This window comes from Pleurodeles waltl, chromosome 6 (assembly GCF_031143425.1).
Source record: "Pleurodeles waltl isolate 20211129_DDA chromosome 6, aPleWal1.hap1.20221129, whole genome shotgun sequence".
In the NCBI taxonomy this organism is placed as follows: Eukaryota; Metazoa; Chordata; class Amphibia; order Caudata; family Salamandridae; genus Pleurodeles; species Pleurodeles waltl.
In genome coordinates, this window is record NC_090445.1 from 1,051,281,381 (window position 1) to 1,051,300,288 (window position 18,908).

General features: G+C 44.0%; 1 protein-coding gene across 4 annotated transcripts in view; it reads right to left on the reverse strand.

The window, feature by feature from the left end:
• Positions 1-18,908, reverse strand: part of CHD5 (chromodomain helicase DNA binding protein 5) — a 981,350-nt gene that overhangs the window by 355,405 nt on the left and 607,037 nt on the right. For all 4 annotated transcript variants that reach the window (XM_069239999.1, XM_069239998.1, XM_069239997.1 and 1 more), the window contains exon 26: positions 3,363-3,537. In XM_069239999.1, coding sequence (XP_069096100.1) covers positions 3,363-3,537 — 175 coding nt within the window. The remainder of the gene's footprint in view (positions 1-3,362; positions 3,538-18,908) is intronic.

Genomic DNA, 18,908 nt, shown 5'->3' on the forward strand with positions numbered 1-18,908 from the left:
AAAGGGCCTGTGGCCTGCTTGCCAGGCTCCAATGAGCACACTGGCATGATCAAGGATTACAAAATACATGTGGAGTCAAACCCTGTGATTCTTCTCTCAGCACCAACCAGACAGTCAAGGCCTTTTTAAGTAAAAGAGTGGAGGGTGCTTGCTGACTGCTTGGTGAGCTATAAAGACAAGCTTCATACCAGAAGGTCTGAGAGCACTTAAAATCACACATTTTCTAGGAAGAACTTGAAAACATCATTGTCCTCATATGCTTTTTATTTTACCTAATTCACCACCAAATCTTCAGTAACCTTCTAGATTTCATAACCTGCTTAGGGAAAATGTAGCATAACATCTATAGGTATGCATGGCAACGTGATTCCAGCTGCCTCTACATCAAAGTCAACAAGAGGAATTCCCCTGCAAACCCCTCCTTTTGGGTCTGCTGTATCTATAAAATGCACATAGATATGCTTGCCTACTATAGTTTTTAAGTTGAATTTTCATTTTTTTGTAATACTTTTCTATTTATTATTTGAGATTTAGCCTGTTCCTTCTTGCATATATATGCATATATCCTGCTGTCAGACAATTCTTTTTTTTGTCCATCTCTTTAAAAAAAAAAGCTCAGTCCAATTCCAAACATCAAACGTTTAGTAGCTGTCTTGTGATTGGATGTACGTCTTGGAATTTTCTGAAATTACATCTTTTGAAAATAGGCGTCCTACATGATCCCTCCGAGCTTGCTGAGGGAAACATCTAGCCATTCACCTTGATTCTGCTTCTGTGCCTTGACCTTAAAGTGCCTATGTATTCTGAAGAAGATGCATCCGTTTTTTGACACTGGCATATGCTTCCATATCCCTGTTGTTAATGAGCTAATCCCTTCAAGACCAGTCTATGCAAATTGAATCTAACTATCTTCATTTTTCAAGCTTTTCCAAGGGCTTCAGGTGGTATAGAATACAGCAACACTTCTTATTTTCGGTAGCTCCGGACCTTCAGACTTATTCTAAGGACACTTCATTGGCTGCCTGGGTGCAACACGACCTTTAAAGCTATGACCAATGTACAAAAGGCGGCCTCTAATCTCTTTATCAAATTATCCTGGCATACCCCTGCCAGAAGTCTTTGTTCTGCAAATAATCTCTTGGCAGTCCCTCAGTCAAAATATGTGGCGTATAGGAAAAGGCCTAATCCAATTCCACCTCCAAAACCTGGAACACAACGCCCCTTGCTCTCTGTGCCTAAGCAAATTTGTCTCTTTAAAAAAATTTAACCTCCTGTATTTTAGTCAATGCTTTTGCGTTCTAGCCTTAATATAATTTCTGGAATCTATAACATAACATAACATATAACATACTTAAAAGTTTTTGTTAGTCACATAATATTAGTCTGCCTTATTGTTTGCTCGCATAGAAATGAAGTCTGTAACATTTGTTTGCTCATTACAAAATATAAGCAGTACAGTTCAGTACAATTAGTAGCCCCACATACACACACACACATATATATATATATATATATAAAGATGGCCGTAACAGCGGGAGTGAAAGGAGAAAAGTGGGTGAAAGGTGAGTGTGGATTTCCCACAGTATGTGTCATGAGGAAATTAGAGCACAAATAGGTCCACTGAGGCCCTCCTTTAACTGTCCCCCAGGGAGCCAATGACAAACACAAAAATTGTGACAGCTAACGGCCTAGGTTTACAATCCTATCAGACCTGAGAAAAATCAAGGAAAGAGGGGAACAGCAATAGAGGCCCTTACTGTAGGATTATTGCCTGCCACTATAGATTCATTGGGACATGGGGCAGTAAGAGCCCGGTAGCTAGGTATTTCTCAACTTAGGGCCTGATTTAGAGGTTTTCAGATGGAGTAAAGGCAGCCAAGGTCGCAAAAGAATTTATGTCCACTATTCTGCCTTCACTCCACCTGCCAAATTTAGAGTTAACTTCTGTCCCTGCAGTGAAATCTGCTGGTTTGTATGACCCACAATCATAGCAGTTCATTCAAAGCCATTTAAAAGTTTGTTGTGTGTCCATCATTGACGACGTAAGCTTACACCAAATTTTTAAAAATGTTTTCTTTTCCAGAAACTAATTCCCAAAGTATGAGTCTGTTTTTGGGAAAGTAAAAACTAATGGCACCAACAATATGGGAGTTTTGTCCATGGTGTGGGGGTCATTTTTTTATTTTTACTGGTCCTTACTGCCAGCATATTCTTGTCAGTGACTGATAGTAGGAAAAAGCCACCTGACTGTCCACTCTAAATATGGCGCGTGGTTGGATGGTTTACCTCCGATTATCTGTATTCCATCAGGCTGTCTAAGGAAATTTCATGCTGCAGGAGTAAAATGCACTCCGTCGGTACACACCTGCCTGTCAGCTTAACTGAAAACAGTGTAGATGGACTAAGAGTTTGATAGAAGGGATATTCCATTGCCATTGTGATGGTGTACCGTGTCTGCTAAACTCTAAACTGGGGCTTTAGTCACTCTCTGTTAGTGTGACTAGGAAGAATGGTGAAGCAGGATGTTACATTTACTGTCATTTAATCCTGTTGGCAGGCCTGTTGGGTGTAAAATATCTAACCTTGGCTGCGGAAATTGTGGATATCTTCCTACCAGGAAGGTGGAATCAGTGACCCTCTCACTAAGGATTAATAAGGACCACCGGGTTCCACCCACAGCCTTGTGGGTCTCAGGAATACAACTTCTCACCTCTGGCACCCTTCAACAGAGGTTAACACAGGTTGGGTTTTCTTTCTTTTAGGAAACTCAGATAGTGACTGCCCCACAATATGCAGCGGGTCTTCCTTAGCACACACTGTCTAAATACTGATCACCAGGTTGTTTAGGCACATTATTAGTCCTTAAGAGAAACAAAGGGGGGGGGGGGCTATTAACTAAGTCATTTACAACCAAGAGTATTCCTGAATACCGCCTTGCATATACTTGCATGACTTTGTCAACTGCCCCAAAAAAGCTAAAATGGGAAGAAAATAGGAATTAAATATTTATACACATTTAGTATAAAATAAAAGAACAGTCCGCCCTTTGCACTTTTATTAACATGGAGTTGATGTTTCAAGGGTGATTCATAAAAGCATGTTAAAATACATAAAAGAGTACCCCTTTTGTACTATTTCCAATGCTCATGAAAGAAATCCTAATTGAACTGACCCCGTAATTAACGTATCTTCAAATATATAACGTGAGTTATTTCCTATAAGGTACTGTATGAAACAATTATGCGAAATCAATGTTCTAAAATATCAATTCAAGCCTACCAGACAATATCAGAACTGATTTGGACTTTTTAACAAGAAGGAGACAAAAGTATTCATGTTTGTAAACACTGATTATATAGTACCTTGGTCTTCTTGGGATGCATCATTGTAATTGACTTGCTTTCTGATGCGTTTGCCTTTGCCCAGGTTCCGCGCCAGGTCTTCCTGCTGCTGTTCATAATGGTGCCGCAAGAGTTTTTCCCAGTAATCAGGGTCCACATTCTCCTCTTGTTTAATTATCTCTCGTTCTACCTCCTCCTGGGGATAAATGAGCACAGTCACGGATTAGCTATCTAAGCGCCACGTGAAAATCATCATTTGGAGATGCAGCAAGGCATTTTAGCTACTCTATAAATCTCAGCCGTCTGTTCTTAATGCTGTGGTTTTACGTTCTCCAATGGACCTCACTGTGGTACTGCAATGCACTTCTGCAAAGACTCAGCCCAAATGACCAAGGAAATCACCAGCTTTGGCCACCGTAAGTGCACGTAAGTGCCTAATTTAGGAAAAATCATGTACCTACTTTGTCCAAGGAAAATCCATTTATATAACCTCCTACAGAAGATGGAATTATCAGCTAAAGTGATTTTCTTCTGTCCAAAACCAAGAAATGTAAAATGTAAAATTCAGAAGTGATTTTGAAAATAACGCTTTAGTGCCTCATTACACCTATAGTTTAGGTGCACTATGACATTTTGCATTTGTGACTGACAATTCTTCTTTTGATTGTCTGAACATGTTGTGTTCATTGGTGTATAGAAGAAGAATGAATGGTTGATTAGCGTGGATAAAGTTTAATCACTAGCATATTTCACGAGGCTACTCATACTCAGAATTAGTGAATAGTGATTCCTTTACATTTTCAGTACCAAATAATGCAATACCAACACAGAGAGTTTAGCTTTGTAGCAAATATTTTTTCTCAAATATTGCAACTGAAAATTGTATTTACAGAGCGCTTAGTGCCCCAGACAAGGTGTTGAAGCGCTTTGCGGCAAGTAGCGCGCTACTTTGGAATCCTTTGAAATCCTAAATTAGATCTAATCGTTAGTTGAAATATTAAAGCGTGTTTTTAGTTATGGTTGGTTTGTGTATTAGCTGTGTTAATGAAGTCTCTTTTAAATACTTTAAAACAATTTTTTGGGAGGTATATTCGACATTTACCTCCTCTCAGCTTACTCGTCGCATTCCTTACTTACATGAGTAATGTGTCAGCATTTTTGCCATATTTTCACCCACTCCAAAACTATTTCACTTTCCATAATTCAAAGGGAGTTCCTCCCATAAGCCTCATCACTTCTACCTCACTTCTTGTTTGTTTTATGCCCTTCCATTCCAGGGCTTTTCAGGAAGGCTGCAGGGGTGCTTTTAAAGGTGTGCTTGAGCTCCTGTTCCTGCTGGCGCGGGGAATTTCGCATGCTTACGGTAGGAACTTACATTTTACGGCGCAAACTTACAAAATACAATTGTATTTTGCAAGTTTGCGCTGCTTTTGCGTCAAAAAATGATGCAAAGGCGGCGCTAAAAAAGTATAAATATGGGCCTTTGTTTATTATTTTGATGTCCCATGAGGTTCTGTGCAGCATGACCTGTTTAATTGAAGTATGGTGTGTCGCTTGCTTAAAGTAAGTAGCACACAGTGCATAAACAGTGCTTTGACTAATTTTTTCTATTATTTGGTAAGTAGTGCTTTCATCTGCTTTCTCTACCGACATTGAATGCTGTGTTGGTGCGGTTCAATTACTTATCAGGCTGCTTGCGGTGCACTGACCCACTCAGCATGCTGTAGGCTCGGACGGCTGCCACTGCCAACGTTCTAAGGGCAATGGAAAGGCTGTTGGAAAGTGAAGTCCTGATCAGCACGGCGGTGCTGCGATGAACACCGCCGTAGCTGACCATGACTTCGACCACCGCCAACCCATTGGGATCCTTAATCCTGGCAGTGGTGGTGGTCTCCCAGCGGTCTGACCGCCAGGATCATAATCTGGTTGTCGGACCGCCAGGATTGCAGCGGACCAACCGCCACTCGTAATGAGGCACTAAGTCCTCTGGCGGTGCACCAGCCCATTGAAGCCTAAGGTGGCATACTCTGCCACTCTGCATTCTTTACCCCAGGTGGTGCGCTGGCCATTTGAATGTTTTAAGCCCTCGGCGGTGCACTGGTCCTCATATAAAGGTCCTGCAGTGTATGCACCTGTGATAAGTTTGGAATTAGAAGGATTCCACTGTCTTACCTGCTAACCTTCTCGAGTTAGCGAGGTTGGGCAGAGCTTTTCATTTTATACTGGGCAGTTGGGCTGCTCAGGAGCTTGTGGTAGACTTTTAGTTTTTTTAAGCAGGATGCCTAGATTTAGTACACTTATATGTTGTAATCTTTTTTTCATAAAAGATAAAAAATGAAAGTTAAAAAAGTAAGGAGTAATTATTGCAGGTATATTGTTGGTCAACTCGGTTTAGGATCCAGGCACTATTTTAGGGGGCTGGCATTTTACTTCTCTTATTCTACACCTGTGTATTCTCACCATGGAGAAGCATTGTTAGAAAGGCACCATAATTCACCTTCTTCACCTTGCGGCAGATATATGCATGGAGTTTCAGCAATGGGTAAGAGATATTATTCCCCTTTAGTCTCCGAAAGGGATCTGCAGAACATGGTCAAATATTTCTCTGAGACTTGTAATCTCCAGCAGAATAGATTCTCTCCCCCTCCTGCAGCTCCTCCTTCCTCAGAGAAATCATTTTGTTCAGTGTCTTCTGTGTTCTCTGACCCCTTTTGGGCATCTCCTACATATGATTAGGAAGAGGGTGGTTTTTCAATAGATTCTTCCACACACAGAGGGAAATATATTCAAGGGTAGGATCTCAAACCAATAACTTCCTATCATCCAACCTTCAATTACCTGTAGAAGAAGATCAGCCTGGAACTAGTAGTGATTGGTTCTGTCAGTTTCCTAAGAACCTCCTTCCTAAGGTTTTATCATCCCAGCAGTAATGAATCTTTAAAAGAGGGCATGAAAATATCATGACAGGGTTTCTGTGCCAAGGTTTATAGGGCGATTATACCCTCTTGTCAAGGGAGGAAAAAACGTTATCAGAATTTAACAGTGGACTCTCTCTTGGTAAGTCTCACAGGGAAACCTTTCCTACTTTCAGAAGCTGTGACATTGTCTGACCCAGTCGACAAGAGTGTGGAGTGTGCCCTTAAAAGATCACATAAGGCCCCCCCTTTGTAATGATGTTGGGGTTTTTATGCAGGCTATACCTCCCAGCTCCATTGTTAAGGACTGTCAGACTCTGTTTTACAGTATTCAAGCGGGTTAGGATTATTCACAATATTTGGTGTGGATCGAGATTAAAGTAAAGTACCTATCAAGTCTGATGTTTGATAATCTATGACCATCTATGATGGTGTCAGCAAGAGCAGTAACCCCCAGACCTCATCTGTATCTAAGAAGCTGGAAGGTGGTTGCCAACCAGAAAAAGCCATATTCTGGCAATGGGTTATTTCAGAGAAGAACTTAAGGAGATGCTACAAAAACCATTCAAGTCACAGAAGCACACTTAACCTTTTTATTACAAGCAGAAGTCTGTTGAGAGTGGCAGAAGGAGAAATGACAACTATATGAATAGGAAGTCTGACTTTTATCACAATAAATCAAGGTTTCAACTTTACAGTGCCCAGTATAATTCCTCCTCTTGATAGCCAGGAGGTAGGGATGGACATAAACAGAGCTCTTGTCTATGCTGAAATCCTCCCAGTTGGAGGTTGGCTCTTCATTTTCAACCAAAACGGGAAGAATCAATTTCGGACAGCTGGGTGCTCCAAATCATTTGAGGAGGTCACTCTATCAATCTCCTGAATTTTCACATCCCCATTTCGTGAGGAAAACGTAGCTTCTCGACAGGAAGAAGAGAAAATGTGTGTGTGTGTGAGAATTTCCTTATTGATTGAGAAAAGAGCCATCACCCCAGTCCCAAAACAACAGAGGGGGAAGATGTGCAGTTCTTCAGGGTTTCTAAGAAGGAATGCATTTGGGTAATTTGGAATGGTAGTAGAACTTATACTCCTCAACACCCTTATTCCCAAGGTGTGCTTCCACAATGAACACCCTATTAGCAGGTGATTCCACTGATTACCAAAGAGGACTTCATGACTAAGATAGACCTTCAGGATGCATCTCCACATTTCTGTCCCTCTGCCCCACCAGAGTACCTTGAGTTTGCCATTGACAACCAACACTGGCAATTTCGAGTTCTACATTTTGACCTCAAAACCTCCCCCAGGGACCTCATGAAAGTCTTGATCCTATTCTTGGGTTGCTAAATTCCCAAGTCATCATGGTCCATCTTTACCTTAATGATATTTTAATCAGGTCCTGAGAGATACACAGGAAACAATTCAGACACGTTAGACCATCAGATTTCAACTGAGGGAAAACCCGTTTAACGCCATGCCATGGAATGAATATGAGCAGTATTCTGTACCACCCTCTGATAGGTTTTCTTACTGGAGGCCAGAAAGGTGATGCTCTAGTGGCATCTAACAAAGTTGTTGGCCAAGTCAGAGGCTCTAGCGAGACAGTGCTTTCAGATCCGGGGGAGATGGTAAATGTTGCATTTTCCTTTAGCTCCCACAGCTTTCTGATGCTTATTTTTTAATGCAATATAGTGAGTTCAGATTACTTTATTTTTTCCTTAAGCAGCAACTCTGAGTATCATTCCTTGGGCGTGCCTACTCTGGAAGACCTTGTTCATCATTTTCTCGATCACTAGGCCCCTCACTAGGTGGATTAGGAAGATCTTAATTCAGTGAATTGTACTGTTTTGAGGTACCTAGCTTGGTGGGTGAATCCATCATCGCTAACCAAGGGACTTATGTTCACTCATCTCAACTCAATATTGATTACAAATTATACCAGTGGTGTGGGTTGGGGAGAGGTCATATGCAGTCCCACTAACCAGGGGCTGTGGAGTATGTTGGAGAGGGGCAGGATTTCCAACTGGAGGACATTAATGGCAGTTTGGAAAGTGATTCAGGCACCTGCAGGAGAAAGCCTAAGTGATAAGGACGGACAACAGGCTAACCATGTCCTACCTAAATCACCAGTTTGGGACAGGTTCCTCCTTCTAAATCAGCTGACTCCTCAGATCTGCCTTTTGGGTGAGCACAATTTATTACACCTTAGGATTGTCTTCACCAGAAGAACTCTAGATCTACAAGTGGATTACCTCAGCACATTTTTACTGTGTTCCCAGGAATTCAACACTGGATCCTGTAATTTATCAGGTAATATGTCCCAGGTGGGGTGTCCCCTGAAGGACTTCCTTATAGATCAGCACGATAGTCAACTTCTGAAATTTATCTCAAGATTTCAGGAACCTCAGCAGGAGTGGGTGCTCTGTCTAGTCCCTAGCAAGATTGGTTGCTTTATGCGTTTCCCCCAATTACTTTGATGGCCAAGTCTTGGCAGGATTACAAATGGAATCAATGGAAACAGTAAATGTTCTCCCTTATTGGACAAGGAGGATGTGTTTCTATACTTCATTACCTAGCTGGGGAGCAGGAGGGGATCCTTCCATTGTCTCCTTGTCCTCTAATCCATCCTACTCTTTCTATGGGGACCCTGACCCTTTTAATACTATCAGTCTGGAGATTGAGAGAGAGCTGTTCCTGAACAAGGAACTTTCAGTTGCTGTTTCTAAATTGTTGCAGGCCTCTAGGACGGGATCAATAAACAGAGCCTATAACCACCATTGGTAATCCTTTAATTCTTGGTGTATCTGTAGATCTATATCACCATTCCTGGCCTCAGATATTGCAGATTGTACAAGATGGCTCTGTAAAGCATTGGGAAGTAATTACAACTTTTTGATTCCCTGGGGTTGACCTCTCTACTATTGAGCGTTTTGTTTCAAGACATTTTACAGGCGTCAGTCTTTTACGTTCAAAGGTAAAAAATTATTTTCAAGCATGGGATCTTCTTTTGGTTTTGCCATAACTCCAGGCATTTCTGTTTAAGCCTTTAGACTCAATATCTGAGAAATTCCTCACATGAAAGTGCCCATCCTCAGGTAATCACCAGGGCAAGGAGGATTCAGTACTTTGGTACATTAGTGTGTTATCACCCTTATCTTATGGTCTTTGATGACAGGATAGTCATTTCCCTATATCCTAAAATCCTTCCAAAGCAGGGTTCTAAGTTTCATAGAGAACAGGTAATAGTTCTCCCCTCCTAAGTACTAGAGACAAGTACCCAAGCTGAATCCTCTCCTTTAGATATAGTAAGAGCGATGGCATCTAAAGAGATCTTTAGACTATAAAAGTTCATATAGACTTTATGTCAACTTTGGCCTAGTAAAGAGGGGAGAGAAACCGTCTTCATTCACCCTAGCAAGATGGATCGCTACAGTTATTTCTGTGGCCTATCAGGTCAATGGTAAGGAGCTTCCTTATGCAATTACAGCCCATTTGATTAGAGGAATGGCTACTTCTTGGGTAGAGTGGGTTGAGTTTTCAAAAGGGAATGTATGCAAACCAGCCATGTGGGCTACCCCCATGCATTTATAACTCATTACAGACTTAGGACCTGATTACGATATCAGCAGCATTACCGCTGAGACCGCCAATATGGCGATGGTGAGGCGGGCGTCAAGGCGGGCGATGTTTCTGCTGGGCAGACCGGTGGAAACAGTGCGGCGGCATTGGCCTCATCTCCCTTAGGGAGTCAAGGCCAATGCCGTCGCATACAAGCACCCTCGGAATGCACACTGTCTATGCACACTGTCTGCAGTTGCAGACAGTGTGTATTCCGAGGGTGCAGGCAGGGGGGCACCTACACTGCTCACAACATAGTTGACCTATTTACTTCTTGGTAATTTTCATTACTCCTATTCTTCCTTTCTTGTCCCTGTGCTTATGACCCACCTTCCTTGCCTCCTTACTTCCTCATCCTTATCAGCCCTTTATTGAGCACTTGCTCAGAACAGGATGTGAGGCAAAGTGTGAGGAGTCTTATGGGAGGTATTCCCTTGAAGTTATGGAGAGTGAAGAAGGGCTTTGGGATGAGTGAACATATAGCAGCAATGCTGGCATATTACTTGACCTAGAACGGGGATGAGTTACCGGTAAGTAATCCAGGCACTAACACAGAACTGCTCAAATTATAAAGATCCCCTCTTCTCTTCCACATCCTAAGTATCTACAATGTAGTCATTTGAGTCTTTCCCTCATTGTCAGTAAAGAGGCAGCAAAACAGTGGTGTGGCCATGCTAGACAACAGGAAAGGACACGGTTTGGATGCATACTTGAAATGGGGTGAATAGGAACACATAAGAAAATCACAAGCAATAAAATGAGAACTATAGAACACTGTAAAGTGGGGCTCACACAAGAGGACTAACATCAAGAAGGAGATGAAAAGGAATTAAGCTTACAAAGAGTCACTCCTTATATGGTAAGACATTCTGAAACTTTAGAACAGGTAAAAAAAGAGAAAATGAAATAAGAAAAAGAATGAATTAAGTCAACATTTTGGGGGTCATTCTGACCCTGGCGGCCGGTGGCCGCCAGGGCCACCGACCACGGGAGCACCGCCAACAGGCTGGCGGTGCTCCCACGAGCATTCTGACCGCGGCGGTTCAGCCGCGGTCAGAAGCGGCAAGTCGGCGGGCTCCCGCCGACTTACCGCTGCTCGGGGGAATCCTTCATGGCGGCGGAGCGCGCTCCGCCGCCATGAGGATTCTGACAGCCCCTACCGCCATCCTGTTCATGGCGGGAAACCCGCCATGAACAGGATGGCAGTAGGGGGTGCCGCGGGGCCCCTGGGGGCCCCTGCCGTGCCCATGCCAATGGCATGGGCACGGCAGGGGCCCCCGTAAGAGGGCCCCGCAAAGTATTTCAGTGTCTGCCTTGCAGACACTGAAATACGCGACGGGTGCAACTGCACCCGTCGCACCCCTGCAACTACGCCGGCTCAATTCTGAGCCGGCGTCCTCGTTGCAGGGGCATTTCCTCTGGGCCGGCGGGCGCTCTTTTGGAGAGCGCCCGCCTGGCCAGAGGAAATGTCTGAATGGCCGCCGCGGACTTTTGACCGCGGTGCGGTCATTTGGCGGCGGTACTATGGCGGACGGCCTCTGCCGTCCGCCATAGTCAGAATCACCCCCTTTATCTTATAACTTCTTTTAGGAGAAGGTTAGTAGATGGAACCAATGTAAGTTTCCCCAAAATTCCTTTTTTTCCGTCTTTTTGGCATCTTTTAGTCACAAATGCAAACAATGGAGCCTAATCACAAACTGAGTTTGTAGTATGTTTAATAGTACTACAATAGTACTACAAAAGTACTACCAAATGCTCTTCGGACACCTAAAAAGGTAAATCTCCACCTTCAGCTCTCCTGTCTTTTTCTCTGGGAAGATCCCCACACATGTAAGTTTACTACTTAGTAGTAATATTGTGATAGGCTGAGGGGAGTGGCTGAAAAAGGGGGCATGCTCACTACTAATAGTGAGAGGCTTGAGGAGTATGGAGGGGTTTAGGTAGGGTTATGGTGGGGAATAGGGAGGACGTGCAGCCACCCACAAAAGAGTAAGCTAATTGCTATTCACAAACTTCACTTATAAAGTTACTATAGCCGAAAAGGGTCAAAAAAAGTAGTAAATTAATAACTATCAAAGGTACGCACTACACATAGCCAACTACTGGTACTGCAGCACCCGCCTATATAATATAAAGGAGGTTGGGACTTAAAACAAACTTCCATAGGAAATAATGCAAAAAGATGTATTTTAAAAAGCTAATATAAATGAACATAATTTAATGTTTAAAAAACAAAAAATAAAACGTGTATTATCTAATTATAAAAGATTTTAATAACCCTTTATAATTATTTTAATTAAAAAAGTCACAATATTTTTTATTCAAATATAATAACTTACTTTTAATTAATTCTATAGATCGTTTTTAATGATTTTTAATGCATAATAACAAATATATTTGTATTTACTTGAGGTGGGAAATTTGAACTTTAATATCAGAAAATGTTTATTTAATTCAATATATTTGCATTCATTAAATAATTAACTAAAAAATCAAGTTCATAGTGCTGTGGTCTTTTTTTCGTGTTCTACATTTAAAATACATACTATTAGTTTAAATTAATATTTAACATAAAAATATTTTTACTACTGTTTTTCAAGTTAATGAAACATGTTTTACATTTCTCAAGACAGACTGACTCTTCAGGAGGTTTTGCGATTTCTAAATTTTATTAAAGTTTAATTAACTTATTTTTTAAATTAAAAAAAATGTTTTATAGTTAAATAATTAATATGTTTTATTTGTAAAATACCACTCGAACCAAAGTGGAATAATTGAAAGCAACCAGTGTACCAATCCAAAGTTGTAATACTGTGCCTGAAGTGGTAAAAGGCTTATTTCATTTTTAAGCTTGGTGTGGCTGGGACTGTGATAATACTGCTTGCTTAAAGACTTTGCTGTAGAAATGGCAACAGGTTTTGTCCCTTTCTAGCTTGGTGTGGATGGCACAGTGTTAATCCTCTGCTTAAAACTCTGCTAGAAAAACAGATATTTGAGGTGGGCAGATTCAGGCCCTAATTAAGACCCTGGCGGTCTTGAGACATCCAGGGTGGCGGTGGCGGTCGGACCTCCACCAATGGGGCGGTCCGCCTCCACATTACCACCATGGCGACCGCGCCATGGTCGGACTGCCGGCACCTCCACGTTTCCGCCTGCCAACGGGCTGGTGGCGCTGACGGTCTCAACCGACCAGGGCAGTGCTGCAAGCAGCGTTGCATTGGGGATTACGACCCCTCTCTCCGTCGGCGTTTACATGGCGGTTGCAATGTGCCATATTGGCACATTGAGCATGTGGTACAGGTATAAAAGCCCATAGGTTATCTTTGGTATACAACTATACGATCATTGCACATTATGATTGGTGTAGCCCAATTTAAAGATTGTTGATGATTTACTGCGTACATTTCATCTGTTGGCTATGCTGAATATCTTCATTGTGGCTTTTGTAAATGTCTTTTAAGTTGCTTCTGGACATGGTATTTCCTAATTATGACAAGTGTTTGGTACTAATCTTGGTCGACTTTTTATATGATTGCTGAATTATTATGTTTGGTTTATGAATTCTGTTGATGAGTCCCATAAGGTTTGAGAATAGTTTCAATATACAGGCGTATGGTCATTTCAGACTACGGTCAGCTTGACTCCCTTTCAAGATGGATGATTTACTACGCTTGATATGCAGACGTCTACATTAAATATGACAAGATTTGAGAAAGATGTCGTTGAGCAGTATTATGAAAATTTGGCATTGAATCGTGCTTTTGTGAGATATATTTGTGTTTTATTGTTATTTTTCTTGCATGGTAGTTTTTGCAGACTATTTGTGTTATATTGTTTGATGTTTTAAGATGTCTGATATGTTTGTGAAACCTTTTTTACCTTTCCATTTCTTCACACGATTGACTCTTTCAGTCAATCTCAGTTTTCTGGATATTTATACAGCTCATGCGTTAGATAGTTTTTTCAACGCGCACCCAGAACACACTGTTAATACGGCTGCATTACTCTGTACCGGTAAGAGAAAGGGGATTGGTTTGCCTTAGTATCAATCATGTCCAGTGCTGATTGAGGAGTGTGGGCTCACTACTAATAGTGTTGCTTTGGGCTGTTCGGTTAGGGTGGAGGGAAACATTTGGCTTCGTGAAATTTTCTTGTTGAGGATACTCGGGTCTCATTCAGCTTTGTAGTGCTGTTTGAGGAATTGCGGGCATATCACATTCAGACCTAGGTTGTTTTTGGCTTATTTTTACACAATTTGTAAGGCTGAGTCAATTGGGTCTCTTTTCTTTTTTCTTTTTTACTGTCACTTTCAATGTCAGTTAGTGAACCTTCGTTCATCCTAGGATGGCTGACACCTATGAATCTGAGATTCAGAGCTTTTTACATATATTGAACTTTTGTTGTGGTCCTGATATCAAAAGAGTGTGTACCTATTCGGGTTTCCCCTGTGCACATGCAAAATATGTGAAAGACATGTATAATTATGTGTGCCAGCCAGTCATGGCTCGCAGAGCGTGGAAGGTGCAGGCTGCACACGGAGGGGGTGGGAGAATAAACATTAATTTAAGTTTTTTTTAAAAACCACTTACCTTCACTCGCCGTTACGCCACTCTGCTCCTCCGTCGCAGGCTGCAGGCACAGGTTCCGAGCCTGCCCTGTAGCCAATCCTGACGCTGCTCTGAGCAGTGTCAGGATTGGCTGGGAGCACCCAGCCAGGGCAATTGCAGGCAGACTGGGAGCCTGTGCAAGCTCTCTCTAGCCCGGCAACTGTGTTGCTGGGCTGGAGAGCACCTACTACGCATGTGTGTTTGGCGAGTCTGAGACGGCCGGCCAAACACACATGCGCTTTGAGGGAGAGTGCTGTGCCCTCCCCCTCACTGCTCGTCACCACCGTGGCCCCACCCCTTTATAAGTAAACGAGAATAAAAGCAGTTTATTATTGATTTCTTGTAAAGGTTTTGAAGCTGCCGCTGCTGGCAGATGGGTGATGCTCCTCCAACCCTGACGAAGGAGCCGCCGCTGGTGCTAGCAAGTTATGGGAGCCGTAGGGCTCATTGGTTAATTGTGTCCATAATATTTGATCTAGGCAAATCTTGGTGTTTATGAGGCATGTCAAACTCTTTTCTCTTTCTGACTACAGTATGCCACATATTGTGGTTCTCTGGTTATTGGATGGTTGTCCAATTATATTTTCACTGATTAGATGGATGTACATTTGTTGCTCAATGTTTGGGAATAACACACTACCAATAGGCAGATGCAATTATACTTATTGTAGGAAGTTGGCTCTGTATATGCTATCTCAAAGTAAGAGATAGTGTGCACAGAGTCCAAGGGGTAAGGTAGTGGCAAAATTAGATAATTCTAATGCTCTATTTTGTGGTAGTGTGGTCGAGCAGTAGGCTTATCAGAGGAATAACATATACAGTTTTTGTTAAAATGGCAATAAGCCATTTTAAAAGTAGACACTGTGCAAAAATCAATAGTTCCTCGGGGAGGTAAGTATTGGTTAGATTGTGAGGTAAGTAAGACACTTACAAGTCTCAGTTCCTGGGCATAGGCCACCAACCGTTGGGGGTTCAAGGCAACCCCAAAAGTTACCACACCAGCAGCTCAGGGCCGGTCAGGTGCAGAGGTGCCCAAAACACATAGGCACCTATTGAGAACAGGGGTGCTCCGGTTCCAGTCTGCCAGCAGGTATGTACCTGCGTCCTCGGGGGCAGACCAGGGGAGTTTTGTAGAGCACTGGGGGGGGACACAAGTAGGCACACAAAACACACCCTCAGCGGCACAGGAGTGGCCGGGTGCAGTGTGCATAGCAGGCGTCGGGTTTTGTATAGGTTTCAATGGAGGGACACAGGGGTCACTCTAGCAGTGCAGGCAGGCACAGGGGGGGCTTCTCAGGATAGCCACCACCTGGGCTAGGCAGAGGGTCGCCTGGGGGTCACTCCTGCACTGAGGTTTGGTTCCTTCAGGTCCTGGGGGCTGCAGGTGCAGTGCTTGGTCGAGGCGTCGGGTCCCTTGTTACATGCAGTCGCGGTCAGGGGGAGCCTCTGGATTCTCTCTGCAGGCGTCGCTGTGGGGGTCCAGAGGGGTCGTCTCAGGCTACTCACGGGGTCGCAGTCGCCGGGGAGTCCTCCCTGTGGTGTTGGTTCTCTGGATCTCGAGCCGGGAGCGTCGGGTGCAGAGTGTGAAGTCTCACGCTTCCAGCGGGAAGAGTGAGTTCTTTAAAAGTTGCTTCTTTGTTGCAAAGATGTTGCTGTTGTTGAGCAGAGCTGCTGCTCATGGGAGTTTCTTGGTCCTGGGGGTCAGGGCAGTCCTCTGAGGCTTCAGAGGTCGCTGATCCTTGTTGGATGCGTTGCTGGTTGCAGGTTTTCGACTCAGGAGACAGGCCGGTAGGGCTGGGGCCAAAGCAGTTGTCGTCGTCCATTGTCTCTGCAGGCTTGTAGGTCAGCAGTCCTTCTTTGTAGTTCAGTTTGCAGGAATCTGATTTCCTGGGTTCAGGGTTGCCCCTAAATACTCAATTTAGGGGTGTGTTTAGGTCTGGGGGGCAGTAGCCAATGGCTACTGTCCTTGAGGGTGGCTACACCCTCCTTGTGCCTCCTCCCTGAGGGGAGGGGGGCACAACCCTATTCCTATTGGGGGAATCCTCCAAAATCAAGATGGAGGATTTCTAGAGGCAGGGGTCATCTCAGCTCAGGACATCTAAGGGGCTGTCCTGACTGGTGGGTGACTCCTCCTTGTTTTTCTCATTATCTCCCCGGGACTTGTCGCCAAAAGTGGGGGCTGTGTCCAGGGGGCGGGCATCTCCACTACCTGGAGTGTCCTGGGGCATTGTAACACAAAGCCTGAGCCTTTGAGGCTCACTGCTAGGTGTTACAGTTCCTGCAGGGGGGAGGTGTGAAGCACCTCCACCCAGAGCAGGCTTTGTTTCTGGCCTCATAGGGCAAGGTGGCCCTCACCCCAGGGGGTCAGAAATTCGTCTCTCAGCAGCAGGCTGGCACAGACCAGTCAGTCCTGCACTGAAGGATTGGGTAAAATACAGGGGGCATCTCTAAGATGCCCTCTGTGTGCATTTGTTAATAATTCCAACACAGACATCAGCGTGGGTTTATTATTCTGAGAAGTTTGATACCAATCTTCCCAGTATTCAGTGTAGCCATTATGGAGCTGTGGAGTTCGTTTTGACAAACTCCCAGACCATATACTTAATATGGCCACACTGTACTTACAATGTCTAAGAAAAGACTTAGACACTGTAGGGGCATATTGCTCATGCAGCTATACCCTCACCTGTGGTATAGTGCACCCTGCCTTAGGGCTGTAAGGCCTGCTAGATGGGTGACTTACCTATGCCACAGGCAGTAGTTTGTGGGCATGGCATCCTGAGGGGGATGCCATGTTGACTTTGCCTTTTTCTCCCCACCAAAACACACAATCTACAATGGCAGTGTGCATGTGTTACGTGAGGGGTCCCTTAGGGTGGCACAACATATGCTGCAGCCCTTAGGGACCTTCTCTGGTCACAGGACCCTTGGTACCACTGGTACCTTTTACAAAGGACTTACCTGTGTGCCAGGGGTGTGCCAACTGTGGAAACAATGGTACATTTTAAGTGAAAGAACACTGGTGCTAGGGCCTGGTTAGCAGGGCCCCAGCACACTTCTCAGTCAAGTCAGCATCAATATCAGGCAAAAAGTGGGGGGTAACTGCAACAGGGAGCCATTTTCCTACACTTATATACAATCATCTTTCTTGAAGGGACCATTGTCTTCATTACTGGGAAGTGAAAAGTTATAATGCATCTACCGAACAATTATACTTGATAAATATGCTCTAGGTAAGTCGACTTTAGAAAAGTAAATTGTGATGTACTTACCTTTTGTACATTGATCATTGATTTTTCTTTTGATTATTAAACGTATATATGGAGATCCTTTGCTGCTCTACACCCTGATTAGAAATGTGTCCCAGATAGGGGTTTAATTTGGACAGTATTATAGATTGTTCATGTAAATGATTTGTATTATTTTGCTTTGTTACATAACTATGGCCCTCATTATGACCCTGGTGGTCTGAAGACCGCCAGGACTGCTGTGGCGGTGTCACCGCTGATGGGCCGGCGTTGAATACTGACAAATTAGGAGTTTGGCAGTTTGGCCGAAGCCAAACCGCAGAGCCTTCATCCCTCCCGCCACATTACTGCATTCCACTGGGCTGGAGGTGAGCAACTCCAGCATGGCGGATGGCGTGATACCGCTAGTGGTATCATGAGGTGGGAGACCACCAGCATTTTTCTGCCGGTCTCTCTGCCAGAAAAAGCTGGCGGTCTTGCACCCTGACAGGAATAAGCATTTCTGTCTCCAGGATTCACCTGCACACACATCCACATACCCGCACACATCCACTCACATGCTCCCACACACACACAAACACATCCCCACTCACTCACGCACTCGTGTCATACACCACCATTCACAGTAACATACATACACAAACACCGCACTCACACACGTACTCACTCCCCCAGCACATACCTACATTTACACCCCTCACCCCAGCACATACATACATTCACACCCTCCTCCCCCTCTCCCCAGCGCATACATGCATTCACACCCTCTCCCCCAGCGCATACATACATTCACCACACTTCCCAGTACATACATACATTCACAACCCGCCCCCAGCGCATACATACATTTACACCCCCTCCCTCCTAGCGCATACATACATTCACACCCCCTCCCCATGCATACATACATTCACATCCCCCTCCCCCTGCACCTCATACATACATTCACACACCCCCTGCACCGCATACATACATTCACACCCCACTCCCCCTACACCGCAAACACACACTCACCCGCTCTCCCCATTCACTCACACAAACACGCACCCCCTACCCGTCCACTCACACAAAAACGCTCCCCCTTCCCCCTCCCCTGTCCACTAACACAAACACTCACCACCCTCCCCGACCACATACACATGCACATGCATACACACTCACCCCTTCCATCTGCTCAAT